The sequence below is a fragment of the Diabrotica undecimpunctata genome, chromosome 9, assembly GCF_040954645.1.
Source record: "Diabrotica undecimpunctata isolate CICGRU chromosome 9, icDiaUnde3, whole genome shotgun sequence".
NCBI lineage: Eukaryota > Metazoa > Arthropoda > Insecta > Coleoptera > Chrysomelidae > Diabrotica > Diabrotica undecimpunctata.
The window spans coordinates 131,057,598-131,077,446 of NC_092811.1; the positions used below are offsets into that span (position 1 = coordinate 131,057,598).

Consider the following 19,849-nt stretch of genomic DNA (forward strand, 5'->3'; position numbering starts at 1 on the left):
GTTGTTCATAGTTCTCTCTATTGCCCAAAGTTCTATGGAGTCGAATGTCTTTTCATAATCAACGAAGCCAATGTATAAGTTCAAGTGATATTCATTGGCTTTCTCTATTAGCGTTCTGACTCTAAGAAGATGATCCGCTGTACTGTAACCCCTTCGGAATCCTGCCTGTTCTACCGGTTAATAGCTATCGAGGTTCAACGTTAATCTGTTAGTTATTACTCTCGTAATAAGAGCAGACAGCAGGGAGATTGGCCTATAGTTCTTCAGATCTCCCCTGTCTCCCTTTTTGAAGAAAAGTATTGTCAAACTTTCATTCCAAATATTATAGATCATTTATTTAAATTGAACATAGTGAAGCACCTAAAACAGTACCTTGAGGCACACCATACGCAATGATTTTTTCAGCATTTACTTTGTTATTAATTTTGACAATTTGCGATCTATTTTTTAAATAACTTTGAAATAGTAAGTACGGTATACATACATAATATAAAAAATTATGTTCACTCATATACTTAAATACTCAGAAGACTTTGGTGCCATATTTGTGATATTAATATTAATATCACCCAATAAAACATGATATTTACAAACAGAATTTTTAGTGATCTCTAAATATTTATCTAGACCAATGCAAAAATGCTTTTCACCTGTCGATGATAGTCTGTAAATTATTGTTAATATTGTATTTTGATTATATTTACCTAATATAGTTTACAATCTTCCACGTAAATCTTAAATTCTTTTATGTATACATCGACACCATCATTTTGATTTATATCTCCTTCATTATAATAAAATGTTATAATAATCTATTTGAAATAAAGATATATCAGGATTAATCCAAGTTTACGTTAGACATAATATACATATACAGTCACAATCAAGTGTCATCTGTTGTATGTTTAATCGTGAACCAGATTTTTATTAAGCTTCTAATATTTTGGTAAAATTTATGGATCCATAATATAACGATATCTAAAAAAATTTGATAGTGACCTAAGAAATAATATTTGTCTTACAAAATTCTAGCACTTACTGCATTGCTGCTCAGTATTAACTCTTTTTTTGGTACCTGAAGTTTTCCTTCTTCGTGTCTATCTTCGTTTTTGTTCTTCTCCACTCCTCTAAGTACTTCTTTATGGTCTATAACATTTTTATTTTCTGAACTCTTTTTTTTTCTGATTTACTTTTATCAGTATCTGATTCCTCTGTCAGTTTTTCAATCAGTGTAGTTATAAGGTTAAGCTTTTGTTGCTGGGTAGCCTCTTCTTTCTGTGATGAATTCTAAATGAATGATAAAAGATAAATTCAAATTCCTTTTATTTGTCCAGAGTCTAAATAGTATGGTTAATTAAATTTCTTAAAAATAAAATTAAGTACGATAAAATAGTTTTAATTTTTTTTCTAGGTCAGCCCTCGGCTCCAACATGTACACTTACTTAAAATTCGGGCTTCCTAGGGTGTTCCCACCGAACCACAATGGTTCTAATCGCTCCGGTACCCCACAGCATTTTCGACGAAACTCGTCCACTAGACCGCATAACATTCGGTAAGTGTTCTTAAATTCTCGTATTAACAATTGTTAATACAGCTATGCTAGACACTAATAGCGGTACCGTTAGATGGTACCATAGAATTGAAGCGTGTATTGTGATTACAGTGTGGGTAAAATATAATTATATGTATTTATAAACAATTGGGTAGTACAAACAACAGCTGGCAAAAAATAGAAACAGTTACTTTATGTTTCGTTTATGAAATCTCTACTTTAAATAATTTTTAGCAATGTATATTAACTGAAACTTTCTTTCTGTCAGAAATCCTTTTTTTACTTTTGTATGTGCTAGACTTAAGTTCTATTACCTTTTGGATTATATTGATACTGATTTTGAGTTTGAAAATGAAGACGATGAGTGATAGCCTACACTTGAACCTACATGACCTAGTTATAAATCAGGAAATAGTGATTCTGATGATGATAACTTGATAAATGAAAATGTTACTTCAACAAGTAATGCTATAAATCCAAACGCAAAAAAAATGTAAATAAAACCAAGAAATGTTATAAAAGGGAGCAAAATTTTACGTGGGAGAAAATAACATTTCATTAAATAGATTTTTTAAATGAAGCAATTGAGGCTATTGGAGAAATATTATCGCCATTTAAATAATTTAATAAATAATTTTCACATTATAAAAGCAATAGCATTTTTTGATTTGGTCACAGTACGTTCAAATCAATAGTCCAATGGTCCAATGAGTCTTGTTAAGTAGAAAGACAATAAAGGTGTCCTGATGTTGTCTAATGCACTTAGTGTCGAGTGATAACCTTTGGCTCGGTGACGTAGTGGACAAAGACGCAGCAAGTAGGAGCAATAAGGCTGCTAGGTAATACACAAAGGCTAGCATGCCTGTGTATTACGGGGGCCATAAAAACAACTCCTACTGCATCGTTGGAAGTCCTGTTGAATCTACCACCACTTCATATCTTTATACAGGGCGAAGCCAGATCAGTGATGCACATATTAACCCATAGTCAGCGACATATAAGCCAGATACATGGTACTGACAACAGAAAGCTAATCGAGGAGCTAAAAGCCGATATTGGAATGGGGAAACCCATCGATGCAACAGCTACGAGATATAGCTTTAACAATGAGTTCACAATTAAGATATCAGGTAGGGAAGACAGGAATAAAGGTGTACCCATACAAGCTGCTGCTACCTGGTACACGGATGGCTCAAAAATATCGGAGGGTGTGGGAGCCGGTATAGTAGGGACAAATCAAGGGATACATTTCTCGGTAAGTCTATCTAAGGATGTGACAGTTTTTCAGGCGGAAATAACTGCAATCTATTACTGCGTGGAAGAAATAGAAAGGCAGGAAAGAACGTTCTGTTTAGTTGCCATCTTCACAGATAGTCAGGCAGCGCTTAAGGCACTCAATTCTGTAGAGATCAATTCTAAGCTAGTATGGGATTGCGTGCGTGTCCTAAATAAACTTGGAGAGCGTAGCAAGGTCACGGTAGCCTGGGTACCGGGGCACGAGGGTCACAAGGGCAATGAAAAAGCGGAAGAAATGGCCAAACTAGGCTCATCAATGCCATTGATTGGACCGGAACCCTTCTGCGGCGTTGCAAAGTCAGTAACAAGAATGGCTACAAGAAAGTAGGTAGCTCATAAATCTCTGGAATTCACCAGGACAAAGACAGGCAAAACAGTTCATTACAGAACATTTGCCAAAATTTACGGCAGACCTAATAAGAAAAGACAGGACAACAGTTAAAGCCATAGTAGGTCTTCTAAAAGGGCACTGTAAGCTGAATAGGTACTTGAAGCTGATGGGATTATCAGATGATGACCTGTGCAGACTCTGTAATCTCGAAGAAGAAACAGCAGAGAACATTTTATGTCAGTGTTACAGTCTGGCTGTTTATTATAAAAATTAAGATGTCGCTGGTTAAATGATGTTAGATAAATAATAATGAAGAAAAAGTGCAATATTTTGTTTGTAAATAAATTAGCGAAAAATAGCAAATACAACTGTGAATAAATTACGAAATTAACTAGCCATACTCATTATTGTTGTCTGTATAAAGAACATAGACTTACCCTTTGAAATATTGAAGTCGTATTCTTAGCCAGTGGAATCTCGTTGGTACCACGTCGGGACGCCGCCGCCGAGGCTCGATAGGACAAGAACCGATCACACTAGGTCGGTTTGGTTCGGTGTCTTGGGATGAAGTGTTTTGAGACTTAAGACGGTCAGAAAAGAACCCTCTAACCGTTACGTGTGGTCTGTATACCAAGAGGGTACACCAATAAATCACTCTATTGTATTGCGATTATGAGTGGCGATAATTTAAGTTAATTGTCAAAGTAATACGAAACCGTACACTTGTTTCTATATTTGTGACCCAAAATACAAAAGAGAAGCCAAATTCTCCGCACTTAAAACATAATAATGAGATAGCCAGTTTAACAATTTTGCGAAATAACAGGAAGCAATATATTTTAACAAAGTCGTTAGAATACAGCATTGAATTAGATCACATGATAGTACACTAAAAGAAAAATATTAAATGTAATAATATGAAAAGAAATACCACATACTTTAGAACTAGAGGACCACAGTAGATTTGAAAAGGTCGCAAATAGGAATAGGCCGAAAGGTCACCTCTCTTAATCTAATCTAAATCTAGTGTCGAGCTAAAAGCCGTAGTAAAAAGATAGTGTAAATCTGAAAACGGTTTATTGAAGTATTATGCCCTAATATTGTTAAAACATACAATCAGAATATAGGCGGGGTAGACACGTGATCAAATGATGGAATTATATATGTTAGTCCGGTAAAATAAGGATGTAACCTCGGAATGAAAGATAATAACATGAAAATTTGCATACGTCTTTATTTTGATGGTATAAAACTTACCTCAAAAGTCTCATATAATCACGTGTCCGCGACTTAAGATATTTAAGGTCAAAGGTCACGAAAATGAGTTTTCTGCAAATATCTCGTTTCCCTTACACTTTATGACATTTAAGGTGGTAAGAAAAATTGTAGAATGGAAAATTCTCTTCAATTTTTGTCTCAAGTACTTTTATGTACCTTCAACCCTTCTTAAGATAGAGCGCAAAGAGTGGGGGACCGCTTACCTGTGTATACAATAACGCGAAGTCAGTCACTAGGATTAATAAATAATAAGTAATATAGTTAATTATTCACTTAAAATACTATTATTATCATTAAATTTTTATTATTTATTATTTAATAAACTATATTTATAGATATTAATTATAAAATATATATTTTTTATATAATTTTTATTTTTAACAAACATACAATATTAATGAAATATTTCAAATGAACTTTAATGATATTTTTAACAGCTGTATATACGATAAATTAAGATCAAGTGCAGGATTCAACAATAATCATTTTTATATTTAATTAAATACTGAAAAAATCATATTTATTATTTTTTTAAATTATATATTTATTTATTAATCCAATAATCGATTTATTAAAGTTACAAATATAACATATATTTTTTTATTATGTATGGTTAATATTTTTGTATTAATTTTCTTCTTCGTTGTCTTCTTCTTCTTCTTCTTCTTCTTCCTCTGACTGCTCAATATCCGATTCATCATCATCATTCTCGTTTATTAAAGTATCAGAATAAAAATATTCAAGAATATCAGGTGCATATTCACTTTCTTCATTAAAATCATCTGAAGTTGATGAAGCGTTTAGATATGATTGTCCATTACACTGCCCACAAATTAAAGTACATTGCAATCCTGATTTCCTGCATCCGCAATTAGAACCAAAACCTTTCTTGCAATTGCAAAATATTGTATTCAGCAGTTCTTCTGGTGCTGACGGTAATAATGTTGTTATTGGTTCCAGAAATTCATTTTGCATTACCCAGCCGAATTCTTGGGGTTCTAAATCATTTCCCAACCAAATTTGGGTCTGATAATAGACACGAATGATATGCTGACGTGTTGATGCACTTGAAGGTGGAAGACTTGATAACTGCACTGGTTTGTTGAGTCTTGTTGATTTGATGAACTGGGTGTATCGAAAAGAGTCTATATCGTCTTCTGATGTTGGAGCATTATACGCTGCTAAGAAAATACGTACTCCATTTTCAAATAATTCATGTACAGAGCAGTTTTTTTGTTGAAATAGTTGAGGTGACTGATGTAAATGGTGATTTTTTTCGAACATTTTAATAAACGATATTTTACTTTTCCTATAAATCGCAGAAGTCGTACCACATCCACTAAACGCGTGTAAAAATAAGATGTGTTTCTTAGAATGAGGGTATTTATCAAAACTTTTCGATGAATATAATTTTGTCTCCGCATTACCCTTACCAATTTTTAAAAAAAAAAATTTCTTGTTGATGTGATTGAGCTCGTCCTATCAAGATAACTAGCAAATCAATATCTTCTCCTACAATGACGGAAGTTTTTCCTACATGTTCAGACTCTGCAATAGCTGTTTCTACAATGAGAACATCAGCATCATCTCTGGCTTGTTTTGTAGTGATATTAACAGCTTTTAATTTGTCGATAAGCATGTCTATAAAGATTTTTTTATTAGATGTGTTCGATAAAAATTGTTCTTGGCTGATAGGCACATTCATTGTTTCATCAAAACGGAGTTCGTAAGATTTTGAAATACCGGCAGTTCTTCTTAGTTGTTCCATTGCTTTAATGTTCTTAGTGTAGTCTGAGTAACCATCAAATACAACAACGATACTTGAGCCATAATGTGTTTGTAAATATCTGACGTATTTATGTAAAATATTACAGAAAGTATCATGTTTATTCCATACAACGCGGTGCAAAAGAAATCCACCATCGATAATATATGTTGTAGTGATTTCGTCCAGTTCAATATCAATAGGAGTCATACTTTTATATAGTTCTGATTTTGTTGTTTTTCCCATGCCATTATTATCCAATAAAGATGTTGGATACGAACTTAACTCATATTGTAGATATTCTTTTAGATTATTTTGGAATTTTTTGTTTGCTGTTATTCTCTGGAAGAGTAGTAATGGATCGATGGAAACTTTACAATTGTTAATTTTGACAGAGTTATTAACCGCTGAAAGTGGTAGTACTTTGTTAACACGTTTTAGTTTTATCTCATTAAAGCTCAAACCAGTTATTTTCGCCATTGATTCGATGCCGATATCATACGCTCTATGACAATTTATTTGGTCACTGCCCACGATTCCAGAAGCTATAGATATCACCTGTTTTGTACTTTGAAAAGGATTATGAAAAGTAAACCAATCTAGAAGTTTACTTACATCGCTATTATCTCTTTTCACTCGTGAATCTCTATTATCAACGTGTTGTTCTGAAGAATCCAAAGAAACGTTACAAAATTTTTCAATTTCCACGCAGATTGTATTCGTAGCGTACATAGCATATACCCATTTTAAGTGAATAATTAACTATATAACTTATTATTTATTGAATCCTACTGGCTGACTTCGCGTTACCGTATACACAGGTAAGCGGTCCCCCACTCTTTGCGCTCTATCTTAAGAAGGGTTGCAGGTACATAAAAGTACTTGAGACAAAAATTTAAGAGAATTTTCCATTCTACAATTTTTTTTACCACCTTAAATGCCATAAAGTGTAAGGGAAACGAGATATTTGCAGAAAACTCATTTTCGTGACCTTTGACCTTTAATATCTTAAGTCGCGGACACGTAATTATATGAGACTTTTGAGGTAAGTTTTATACCATCAAAATAAAGACGTATGCAAATTTTCAGCTTATTATCTTTCATTCCGAGGTTTGCCCCCTTTTTTGCCTTATTTTACTGGATTATGTAGAACATATTTCAATGAAGATAAATGGAGTATATTAGGGACTGTAGGGCTAATAGTTCTCACAGGAAAAATATAATGGATTTTCTGTCGTTCAGGATAGCTTTGGGAGAGTTTCTGATTAGAGGTTTAAGCCTAAAAGAAGTAATAACACAGAAGGTGCAGGAAGTGAAGACGAAGAAAATAAAGACAGTTTTGGAAATTCTCAGAAAATATAATGATTTCCGGTTAAATTACCCAAGCAAGATAAACGTTACGAGGGTTATGAACGTTGGCCTCTGAATGATGATTTACAAAACCCAATTTGTTGTCGTTTGAAAGCTTGCCAAAGCCGTTCACGTATACGTTGTGGTAAATGTGATTTTTAATTATGTTTAAGCATAGACAAAAATTATTTCAAAGCATTTTATACAAGATAGTTTTAAGTAATATATGTTTGCATTATGTGTTAAGTTGTTTAATATTTTTGAATGAAATATTTTAATATCGTCTTTATGATACACATTTACTAAGAACATTTTTAAGTTCCAGAGTATACAATTGCGCCTATCTCACAATTGTGCGAGTGTTTTGTATGATACCAAGACACACAATTGTATGCTTTATTATGATAGTGTTTCTAGCTTCTATTATTTAGTAGATAGTAATAAAACACTTGTAGCTGATTACATTGTCATACTCAATTTTTTCTTTTTATGACCGATTCTCAAATATATTATGGCATGTTTCCATTTTTAGACGTTCAAAAGTAGGAAGTCATGGACCAAGAGATGGTAGTTCTGGATATGACAGTTCTGACAATGAAACTACCAACAACTATAAGCAAAATCGAAAATACCGATCGGACCCAGACTTTAGAAATCAAAGTGTGTATCACGCTGAGGTAAGATGAGCTACTAACTAATAATATATTACATAATGACTCAATTGGCTGCCGCATCAGTATATATATATATATATATATATATATATATATATATATATATATTATATATATATATATATTATATATATATATATATATATATTAATGAATTTGCAATTTTAAACTATTTTGGATTAAGGGTGTAATATTTGACTTAAACGGTCCGCTGTGTTGAGAAAGTTAATAGTAAATTCTCTGGCAAAAATACAGTTTTAACTGATAATGTCATTTACATTTATTTAGAGAAATATACAATAGGGATGTTCACTAATTTTGAAATATTGTTAAATTCAATAGGTTATAACATATATAAAAACATAGCAAACATAAAATTGTTTAAAAATATATATTTCTTAAGATAAATCAATTCTTAATTTCATTTCTGATGGAGGCCAGAAAAACGGCTCCTCGCAGCGAGGCTACGGTGTGTGACATCAGCAGTCGTATCGACAACTTGATTTGTATACGTATTTACGAAGTGTGACCAGTTCTTTAAGTATTTAATCACTGATAATGAAGCCAAATAAGTGGTGTTTTGTTCCCGGGTGTCTAAATACATCTAAAAACAATTCTGAGAAGATTTTTATTACAGTTCCAAACAATTTAGCACCATATTCACATAAAATTGTCAAATCACAGGTTTTCATATCTGTACCTCGGAGGGATACAACACTATGACCATTTTTTTCAATTTTGACACTTTTACAGACTAATAATTAACTTTTTTAACTTTATTTAAAGGAGTAGAGCACTAGGTCCTAAACCATTTGCTGATAAAGAAAGTGACCTTTAAAAGAACACCAAGTCAATTTTTACTTAGAGGGATAAAACACCATGTGGACTTAATGTTTTGTCCTTCTACGCATGTGAATTACCGCTGCGCATATCTCTATGATGAGAGGTAGACTGTTATTGATCTAATAATAATACTTTTGCCATTTATGGTGTGTTTACAGTGGTTTGTTACTAATAATAAGAACAATGAACCATAATTCTCGTCGAAGAAAGATTCTTGAAGTACCTACTAAAAAGTTCTGCGAATTCTTCTACTGCATTTACAGGTAAGCTACCTTTTTGCTCATTATTTTTAAATTATTAAAAAAACATAACCTCAAAAGGGCAATGTAGTGATTTAATACCAACCTTAGACTAGCAATATTATTAAATCTTTTACAACCAATATTATACGCCTTGTTTAATTTCAGAATCAAATAATACACCAAGCAATGACGTTTTAAATGAAGAGCATATTATTAGAGATGCCCTGAATTTTGATAACGAAGATCAGTCTGATATAGACAAAAGTTCTGATAAACTATTCGTAGTGGAAATGAAATAAGATCTGCATTACTAAAATGGGCAGATACCATCATTCCTGACAGTAGCATAGAAGAAATCATATTACGGTCTTACAAATGTTACGGCCAGAATAAAAATGTTAGCATTAATACTTGTTTAAAAAAGTAAAAATTATCATCCAGAAGTTTCTACTAAAGAGTAATACCCACATGGACGCGGACACTGTCCATGCCCTGATAGAGCGAAAGAGAAAAAACTTAACATTTCTATTCACACGTCCTGGGACTGGCAGCAATTAGTCAGACAAACCTCAATGAAATATACCGTACATACTATGGAACTAGAAGATTTTAAAAATTTAAGGTCTTTGTATGATGTCAAAACATCTTAAAATCCGCCTTTGATTAATAGAAAAGAGACATTAACAAACAACAAGTTCTTCTGTCAGACTGTGTTTAACTGCAAGTTAAACAAAACAGCATTGGAACTCTGTTTTTAAAAGGTAATTTTCATGACGAAAACCAGGAGATTGACCTTGTTAGGTTTCGAACGCGACACCTTACATTGCCAAAAGATTTGCAACTGGTATCACAAAGTCCAATACTTATATCACAACAAAAGTATAACGATCTATTGGCATTACTGTCAAATGTTCCTACATTTTGCCATGATTTTCATCAAAACTTAAAGCATACCTACTAGTAATACCAATAGTGACTATCCAGAAGAAGACTTACTTGAGGATGACTGAGTGGTTTGTACCTAAAATGCCATTTTTACATACATATTTGTATTTGTAAAGGAAAATTGTATGGTTAAATAAATTTTGTCAGTAAAAGTCAAATAGGATTGTAGTTGTTATTGAATACCCCATACTAACTCTTACAGTACAATAACTTTATTAGATGGATACAACACCATGTCCGTTAAAAGGGTTAAAAAACACAGGAACAAATTTGTTTTTAATTATAACAAATGTATTATGTAAATAACAATAAACAGAATGTTCTAGTAAAATATTGTTTCGATATCTCAATAAATAGCTGCAGCAATAATACTTTTTGGTGAAAAAAAGGTTAAAACTGCTCTCCTGTAAAGTTTTAAAAATGAACATAGTGTTGATTCCTTCCGAGGTACAGATATTTGCATTTATTTTTTTTCTAACTTGCATAATAACTGCCTTTTCTAGTTTTTCCCTCTCTTTGTAGCAAACACCACTTATTCGGCTTCATTATCACTGTATAAATACTTAAAGAACTGGTTACACTTCGTAAATACGTATACACAACAAGTTGTCGATACGACTGTTGACGTCACACACCGTAGCCTCGCTGCGAGGAGCCGTTTTTCTAGCCTCCATCAAAATTAAAATTAAGAATTGATTTATCTTAAAAAATATATATTTTTAAACAATTTCATGTTGACTATATTTTTATATAGTTTATAATCTATTGAATTTAATTGAATTTAACTATATTTAAAAATTTGTGAACATCCCTATTATTGCGCAAAAGTAGAAGAACATTATAACTTCTATTATTTCTTAATTGTAGTGGCAAATATTTACTGATAAAATAATAACAATAACACTAAAAATTTCATAATGAGAAAATGAAAACATATTATCGTACACTGTAATCAAGAATTACAGCCATACTCATAATCATTTTCGTCGGTATCTTCATTTGTATTGTAAATGATGACTGGTTTGCAGCACGACATGCTTCCATAACTTCTGCGTCACTCTAACCGTTACGTCCAATAAAATTATCATAATAAATTTTGCATGGTACTTCTCAAATATGTTCAATGGGATTGCACTCACAATGGTAAGGAGACAGTCTTAACACATTATCTAATATCTCTATCTAATATCTATATAATTTCGTCTACTATAAATAGTTTTTGTTTTTCATTCCTTTTTACTAATTGTAATAATTCTGGCTAGAAATCTCTTCCTTGCCATTTTCCATCCACTCCTGAATGTAGGTCTCTCCCAATTGCTTCCATCTTTCTCTATCTTGCGCCAATCTAATCCACTGTTTGCCCGCCACTGCTCTTATGTCATCTACCCATCTTTTTTGAGGTCTTCCCATGCTTCTTGTTGTCATCCTAGGTCTCCATTCTAGAATTCTCCGTGTCCACCTGTTGTAATTATATCGAGCTACGTGACCTGTCCAGCACCATTTCATTTTTGTAATTTCTTCCACAGTATCCTTATTCTTCGTTCTACGTCATATCTCGGTGTTTCTAATTTTGTCTCTCAGTGATATTCCAAGCATGATTCGTTCCATTGCTCTTTGCGTTGTTGGCTAGAAATAATCCTGAAGAAATAAAATATTTTCATCCGTTAACTATTCTTTTATTTTATGTACTGTAAAGGAATTTGTTGGTTGGTTATTTAGAATTTCCGAATGGGATGGGGCACTATCTAAAAATATAACAGACGGTTCATATAAATTTGGAAACAGTTTTTGAAACAGTGAGTTTCATATTTTCTGCTGTAGTTGAGAAGAAGGTAAACGCATCCTATGTTTTTCGTCGATGCCAGTGATCAGATCCAGACCTTCAAATTTTTAGATCATCCCGATAACTTGCTTTGATTTATTGAATACACTTTTCCTACTGTATAAGTGGGCAATTTTTAGAGACTTGTATAGTGCATAATTGGTTGGTACATTCTAATATTTGCCGTAGCCCTAAGATCTAGTTATTGTGTACGTAATTGATATATACTTGAATGTCTTTTATAAACAATTCGTTTTTATCTTTCAAATTACGTATTTTTCTTTACCATTAGTTTCTTTCTGTTATGTTTTCTTAAATACTCAAAATATATTTAAAACAACTTGAGTATTACATAAAACAACTCTTAGAGTAATATTGTTGTACACATTTTATTTCAGCAAACGAGTCCTGGAATCCCTCTGGCAGCCATGCACCAAGGTGATATACGACACTCAAACAGTCAATGGAATAGAAATAAGAGTATCTCGGAAGCCAACCTCTTAGCGTTAGGATATAATAGATCATCTCATAATAGCGAGCGCCATCTAATAGATCCTCGAAGAAACAGTGTTGCTGATTATGGACACAACCACGACATCGTGGATCATAGGTAATCACACCCTTAAGTGCTTAATTGTTTTCCCTGTTCGGATTATGTAGTTCTGAGGGACCTGTTTATACATTTTTGAAATATGTTTTGCTCTGTTTTACACTTGTTTCTAAAAATATTTCAGATACAGCTTAAATTCTGCGTTTTTAGACATATTTTAAATGCCTTATATTTGTTGCCAAAACTTATGTTATAAGTTTAAAAGATTATACTCTAACAATAGAAATTCAACTTCGACCGAATAATGAAAGTGATAAATTTTATTTTTGACATACACATTTAACGAACACTCAGTACAAAAGCTTCCCCATTTGTTATGTCTTGCGATGAGGAGGAGTGGTTGATTATAGCTTGGTGGTCAGATATACAGATTGAACAAATTTAAAACGGAACATACAATTTAATATATGTCTGTTTGAACTGCATTTGAAATAGTGGACCAATATAAAACTTGGACAAAAATAAATCCATACCCGGTGATAGACATTGTATAAAATATCGTTCAACTATCTGTCTCCTTTAAAGGAAAGAGGAGCTTGCCTAATAGTCGGAGAGATAAAGCCGAAATTTTGAACTGATCAATAATATGACATTTCTCTATTGGAATATATTCATTGTAACTGGGTTAAGACTTTGCCTTACAGGCGGACGCCCCTCGTGGTACAGGGGGTGGCTATACAGGGATGAAGTTGTAATTTTTTTCGGAAAAAATAACGATCGATAATATGGCTGAAAATTTGCCCAGAGTAAGATGTTGGTATAACTAGACGAAATCCCAAAGGGCGGACGCGAGAGTGGATACATAAGGGGTGGCGGACAGGGATGAAATTGCAATTTTTTGGGGAAAAAGTAACGATAAGTAATATGTCCGCCATTTTCATGGCTCATTATTTAGCCCCTAAAACTCTAAATCCAAAAGAGCGGACAGCTCGGTTGGTACAGAGAGCCATAAAACGGAGTCAAATGTACCACTTGCCTGCGCATTTTAGGTCTCGGTAACAATTTTCAAACTGATTTTATTATGATATTTTTATAGCGATTGATTTGAAAATTTGTATGCTCACTGCTGTTACTATTCTGAGAAGCGTCAAGTAGAGTTTTCCTCAAAATTTTCCAAAAAAATTTCCGTAAATGAAAATTTTCGTAATTTTTTGAGGTAAAATCTAATTTGTAGAATCCTTTCGATTTTCTGTCAGTTATACCATGAATTTTTCCAAAAATTTTCAAACGATTTTTCCGATAAGAAAAAAACATTTAGAAAAACTTTAAAAATTTCGTCATTTTTCTCACTCTCACTGATGTCATCACATCTTCGCCACTTTCACTTTCAATAATATCACATTCATTATCTGCTTCATTTTCAATCACTACTTCTCGAACTGATTCTGGCATCTGAGGTCCACTAAACCATTTGAATTTATATGTTTCATCTTCAAACTCCCAACCATGTTCTTCAACAATCAATTCTGTTGGTACTTTTTTATGAGCATTTGTCCAAATATTTGAAATATAATGGGCTCGCAGTAGATGTTAATGTAATTCGTCTTGACATGGTGGTAAGCTTGAAGCATCGAAATTTTTTAGTTTTTTTTTTAAAGGCTCGTTCATATCATGCAACTTATACTGCCGGTTAAATAGTGAAAATCTGACATCGTTTACTTTTCTTTTTGGAATTGTTCTCGTCAGTCCTGTTCCATATAAGTGACATATGAAAGTTTCTAAGGTTTCAAAAACTTCATTACAATCGAAGTCAGTTTCACCAAGTTGGATAAAAGCATCTTGATACTTATTACATTTAGCGCATGCGTCTAGAATTACTGATCTAAATGGAACGCGCATCATTATTATTTTAATATTTTAAAATAATAATGATGCAAAATTAATGTCCAAACAGAATTTGTAAAATTATAATTAACTAATGAAAAAAAATTCAATCAATTTGAAAGTTAAAAAAAATATTGAAAATATCTAAGTACAAAGTAAATTTCAAAACTTATAAAATTGATAATTCCACTATTAAATTGATTTTTATTAATAATTATTTGTAAAATGTTAAAGGAATTCTACAAATTGAATTTTACCTATTGATAAATAGAAATAATATATTTTGTATTTGATTATTAATGTAATAATAAATCAAATTTTTCTTTTATCTGAACAACCATTATTTATGCAATATAAATTTAAAAACCTTTTTATTGTAATAAAAAATAAGTAAAATTACTATTTGTTATACCAAAAATATTTAATAGTTAACATTATAAAATTACTTTAATTTAATAAAATATCAAATATCAAACATTTATTCAATTAAAATTAATTCGTAAAATATTTATATTTAAGAAAAAAAATGTAATTTGTAAAGTAAATATGACTTTAGTTTGAAAAAAAAAAACATTATCATAATATCATTTTAAAACTACAAAATATTCTATAAAAGATTCAGACGATGACGTAGAGTTTTATCAAATGTTTTAGAAAAGTTTTTCAAATTTTTTTTTCTTATCGGAAAAATCGTTTGAAAATTTTTGGAAAAAAATCATGGTATAACTTACAGAAAATCGAAAGGATTCTATAAATTAGATTTTACCTCAAAAAATTACGAAAATTTTCATTTACGGAAATTTTTTTGGAAAATTTTGAGGAAAACACTACTTGACGCTTCTCAGAATAGTAACAGAAGTGAGCATACAAATTTTCAAATCAATCGGTATAAAAATATCATAATAAAATCAGTTTGAAAATTGTTACCGAGACCTAAAATGCGCAGGCAAGTGGTACATTTGACCCCGTTTTATGGCTCTCTGTACCAACCCAGCTGTCCGCCCTTTTGGATTTAGAGTTTTTAGGGGCTAAATAATGAGCCATGAAAATGGCGGACATATTACTTATCGTTAATTTTTCCCCAAAAAATTGCAATTTCACCCCTGTCCGCCACCCCTTATGTATCCACTCTCGCGTCCGCCCTTTGGGATTTCGTCTGGTTATACCAAGATCTTACTCTGGGCAAATTTTCAGCCATATTATCGATCGTTAATTTTTCTAAAAAAAATTACAACTTCATCCCTGTATAGCCACCCCCTGTTCCACGAGGGGCGTCCGCCTGTAAGGCAAAGTCTTAACCCAGTTACAATGAATATATCCAATAGAGAAATGTCATATTACTGACCAGTTCAAAATTTCGGCTCTATCTCTTGGACTATAAGGAAGCGATAAGTGGTTTGACAGCATAATAAGTCAAATAAGTCAAATTATAAGTCAAAAATATATCGAGGATACATCATTTATATCGAGGATACATCATTAAACATTAATTTAATTGAGTTATACAAGTCAGTTTTTAGTGAAATTTTCACAAAGTGTTTATTATCACAAGATCCACAACCGTGAGTACCTATTTTTATTGGTCATCCTTTGCGAATCCCGATATATGCAACAATTGGTTATATTGCCGTTCATATCAGCAAACAGGCAAAAAAACTGGTTTAATTTATCATTTGTCGAATATCGATTATCTACCTACAAAGTATAATTGCTATTTAATTGATTTGGTTTAAATCGAAAATTGGACGAAAAATAATTAATTATGCCTGTGTGTATAAACTGTAAGCAATCTACCATAAACACTCAAATTATAAAATGTTCGGGATGTATGAATTCTTTGCATACTTCATGCATTGGCTTACAGGGCGAGGATGTCAGTCGGATTACACGAATGCGTAGTAAAAATATCAAAGTACTATGTAATACTTGTAGCAACGGAGAGGACAAGTTTGTTCAATTAAAGCAATTTTTAACGAATCTTGTGGAAACTAAAATGCAGGAGCTGGAAAGGAAAATAGCTAATATTAATCCTACAATACAATCCGAACATCAGGAAGAGATAATCGAAGAAGCCATGGACCGTATTAATCGATCGCACAATATCATTTTGTATAACGTCCCAGAAACTAATTCTGCTATGGAAGATAATAATAAAGTAAATGATATTCTAACTACAATACAAGGTGGTAATGCAAATCCGATTTCTGCAAGACATGTACACAGAATTGGTAAACGATCTAATAAGGCCCGTCTAATGAAAGTGACCTTTTCAACACCCGCGCAGGCTAAGTCTATTTTGCGTATCAAGAATAAATTAGCCACATCTACCTTCTCTGCTATTTCAATTTCTGATGATAAAACACCTCGACAGAGACAATACCTAAATGAACTCCGGACAGAACTGAAACGTCGAACAGACAATGGAGAACAAAATCTGATCATTAAGTATGTAAGGGGTAGACCTACCATAGTCAGTAAAACTGAGAGCTCTTTAAACTAAATGTGTCCAGCAATTCCAGATCAAGTAAATCCCAACACGTTGAAATTACATGTTATTACCAAAATGTACGCGGCCTTAATAGCAAAATTTCATTGTTTAATGCCAACGTTAGTGATTGTGAATTCGACATCATAGCATTAAGTGAAACGTGGTTACGCAGTGATGTTTCGAGTATGGAACTTTTTCCGAATAATTATGTCGTATACAGAAAAGACCGAAAATTCCATGAGGTGGACAAGGTGAAGGGTGGTGGTGTAGTGCTCGCGTTAAAAGATTTCATAACATCTGAAATATTGGACACTACGGCTTTCGACGCACAATTTCCACTTATTGATCTTATTATTGTCAAGTGCCGGATTGGTTACAAATATTTTTATATAGTTGTTGTTTATTTACCTGATAGGTTAAGTTTGGTAGACTTTGAATATTTTCTCGATTGCTTAGGGCAATTTGATTACTTAAATAATGACTGCATAGTACTAGGCGATTTCAATGTTTCAAGGTTTATAGATAATGATATGTCTGATTTCAAAACTTCTGTAGTTTTAAGTTTTGCGGGCTCTACTGGCCTTAGACAATTTAACAATGTTGTTAATCACTTGGGTAGACTGCTAGATTTGGTCTTATCGCATTTCAGTTGTGAAGTTAAGCATGATGACTCACCTTTGGTCTATGAAGACTCTCATCACCCAGCTCTTCTAATATCATTTACGGATATATTTGTAAAAGAGCCTAAATTTAGGTATGGTTTGGAGCAGTTAACTTACAACTTTAAAAAAGCCAATTTTCCTGCTTTATATCGAGAACTGTATGAAACGGATTGGAACTCTCTGGATACTTCTAATGACGTTAATGAAACTTTAAATAACTTTTACGATAAGATTTTTTCTGTGTTCAATAAGTATATTCCAGTTTACAAAAACTTTAGCCATAAATACCCACCCTGGTTCGATGCTGATATCATTCACAACATCAAATTAAAAGCAAAGTTTAGAAAAAAGTTTAAACGATTCAAAAATCAGTGTGATTTGCTTGAGTTTCAACGGTTAAGACACCTTGTCAAATCAAAAATCAGTTTGGCCTACAATGTATATGTCGAGAATATACAAATTGCCTTATCCATCAACCCCAAGAAGTTTTGGTCGTACGTAAATTCAAAAAATAAAAGTTCAAGAATTCCTGGTGTGATGAAATATAATGACATTACTACCTCCGACCCACAAAATATTGTGAATATGTTTGCAGAATTTTTCAAGAGTGTTTTTCTGTCATCAGATATTAATTTCAAGGCTAACTCTTCCTCAATCAATGCAGATTACTTAAATTTTTATCCTATTTTAGAGTCTGAGATAATTTTGGCTAGTAAGAAATTGAAAGACAAAATGACGTGTGGACCTGATAATATTCCATCCTTTTTGGTTAAGGATTGCATAGGTGCCTTAACTGTGCCACTATTAAAAATTTTTAATTTATGTCTTCTTAACAAGGAATATCCGAGTCTCTGGAAGGAGTCAAAAGTGTGCCCAATATTCAAAACTGGTGAAAAGGGTCAGGTAGAAAACTACAGACCAATTTCCATTATTTGCAATCTATCGAAAGTCTTTGAAATAGTTTTGTATAATCGTATTTACTCACGCACTCGTAATCAGCTGTCTCAATATCAACATGGTTTTGTCTCCAACCGGTCCACTGTGACAAACTTATTAATGGTCACACAATATATCTCAGCGGCCCTAGATAATAGAAGTCAAGTTGACGTCATATATACTGACTTTACGAAGGCGTTCGACAGAATTCACCACGGCGTATTACTTTCTAAATTATGTCTCTTTGGTCTTTCTGAGGATGCCGTGACTTTTATGAGGTCTTACTTGTCAAATAGAACGCAGTTTGTTGCTTATAATGGTTACAAATCGGAAAAGTACCTAGCTTCTTCAGGGGTTCCACAAGGTTCTAATCTAGGTCCATTATTATTCTTGTTATTTATTAACGATCTGTGTGAATTAATTTCTGCACCATGTTTATGTTATGCCGATGATTTAAAGATTTATTCATTGATAAGTGACCTTAATGATTGTCATTTTTTGCAGAGTGAACTGAATCGTGTACATGAATGGTGTAATGCAAATCATTTGAATCTTAATGCCAATAAGTGCAAAGTAGTTAGTTATTCTAGGAAACAATCTAATTTATACCATCCTTATATTATCAATGGCAATGAACTTGAACGTTTAAATAAAATTAAAGACCTTGGAGTTACATTTGATTATAAACTCACCTTTGTTGAACATGTAAATTTAAAGGTTAAAGAAGCACTTAAATCTTATGGATTCATAATTAGAAATAGTCGAAATCTCACTAATATTAAGGCAATTAAATTACTTTATTACACTTTTGTACGCTGTAAACTGGAATATGCCTCTGTCATTTGGTCACCTTTTTATGATGTACATATCCAACTTATAGAGCAGGTGCAGCGTAAATTTTTAAAATTTTTGTCTTTCAAAATTAACGGCATATATCCCAAGAGGGGCATCAGCAATAGTGAGTTGTGTAGCGGCTTGGACGTAGTATCATTAGAATCTAGACGAATTAATGCCTCCCTAATATTCCTGTACAAGCTACTACATAATCTCATTGACTGCCCTGATATTCTTCGGCAAATAAATTTTAACGTTCCATCTTATCCAGTGAGAAATTCAATTACGTTCAGAAATACACAAGCTAGAACTAATCTTATGTTAAATTCTCCTCTATTTCTCATGTGCAACTATTATAATTCCTTAAGTGCTTACTGCGATATATTTCACTGCAGTT

The 19,849-nt window shown here is 32.5% G+C and overlaps 1 protein-coding gene across 1 annotated transcript in view; it reads left to right on the plus strand.

Moving 5' to 3' along the window:
* The window catches only part of LOC140451471 (ATP-binding cassette sub-family G member 8), a 102,511-nt gene that overhangs the window by 61,572 nt on the left and 21,090 nt on the right, over positions 1 to 19,849 (plus strand). Inside the window, exons 4-6 of the mRNA XM_072545293.1 lie at positions 1,412 to 1,552; positions 8,105 to 8,249; positions 12,497 to 12,708. Of these exons, the coding sequence (XP_072401394.1) occupies positions 1,412 to 1,552; positions 8,105 to 8,249; positions 12,497 to 12,708 (498 nt within the window). The remainder of the gene's footprint in view (positions 1 to 1,411; positions 1,553 to 8,104; positions 8,250 to 12,496; positions 12,709 to 19,849) is intronic.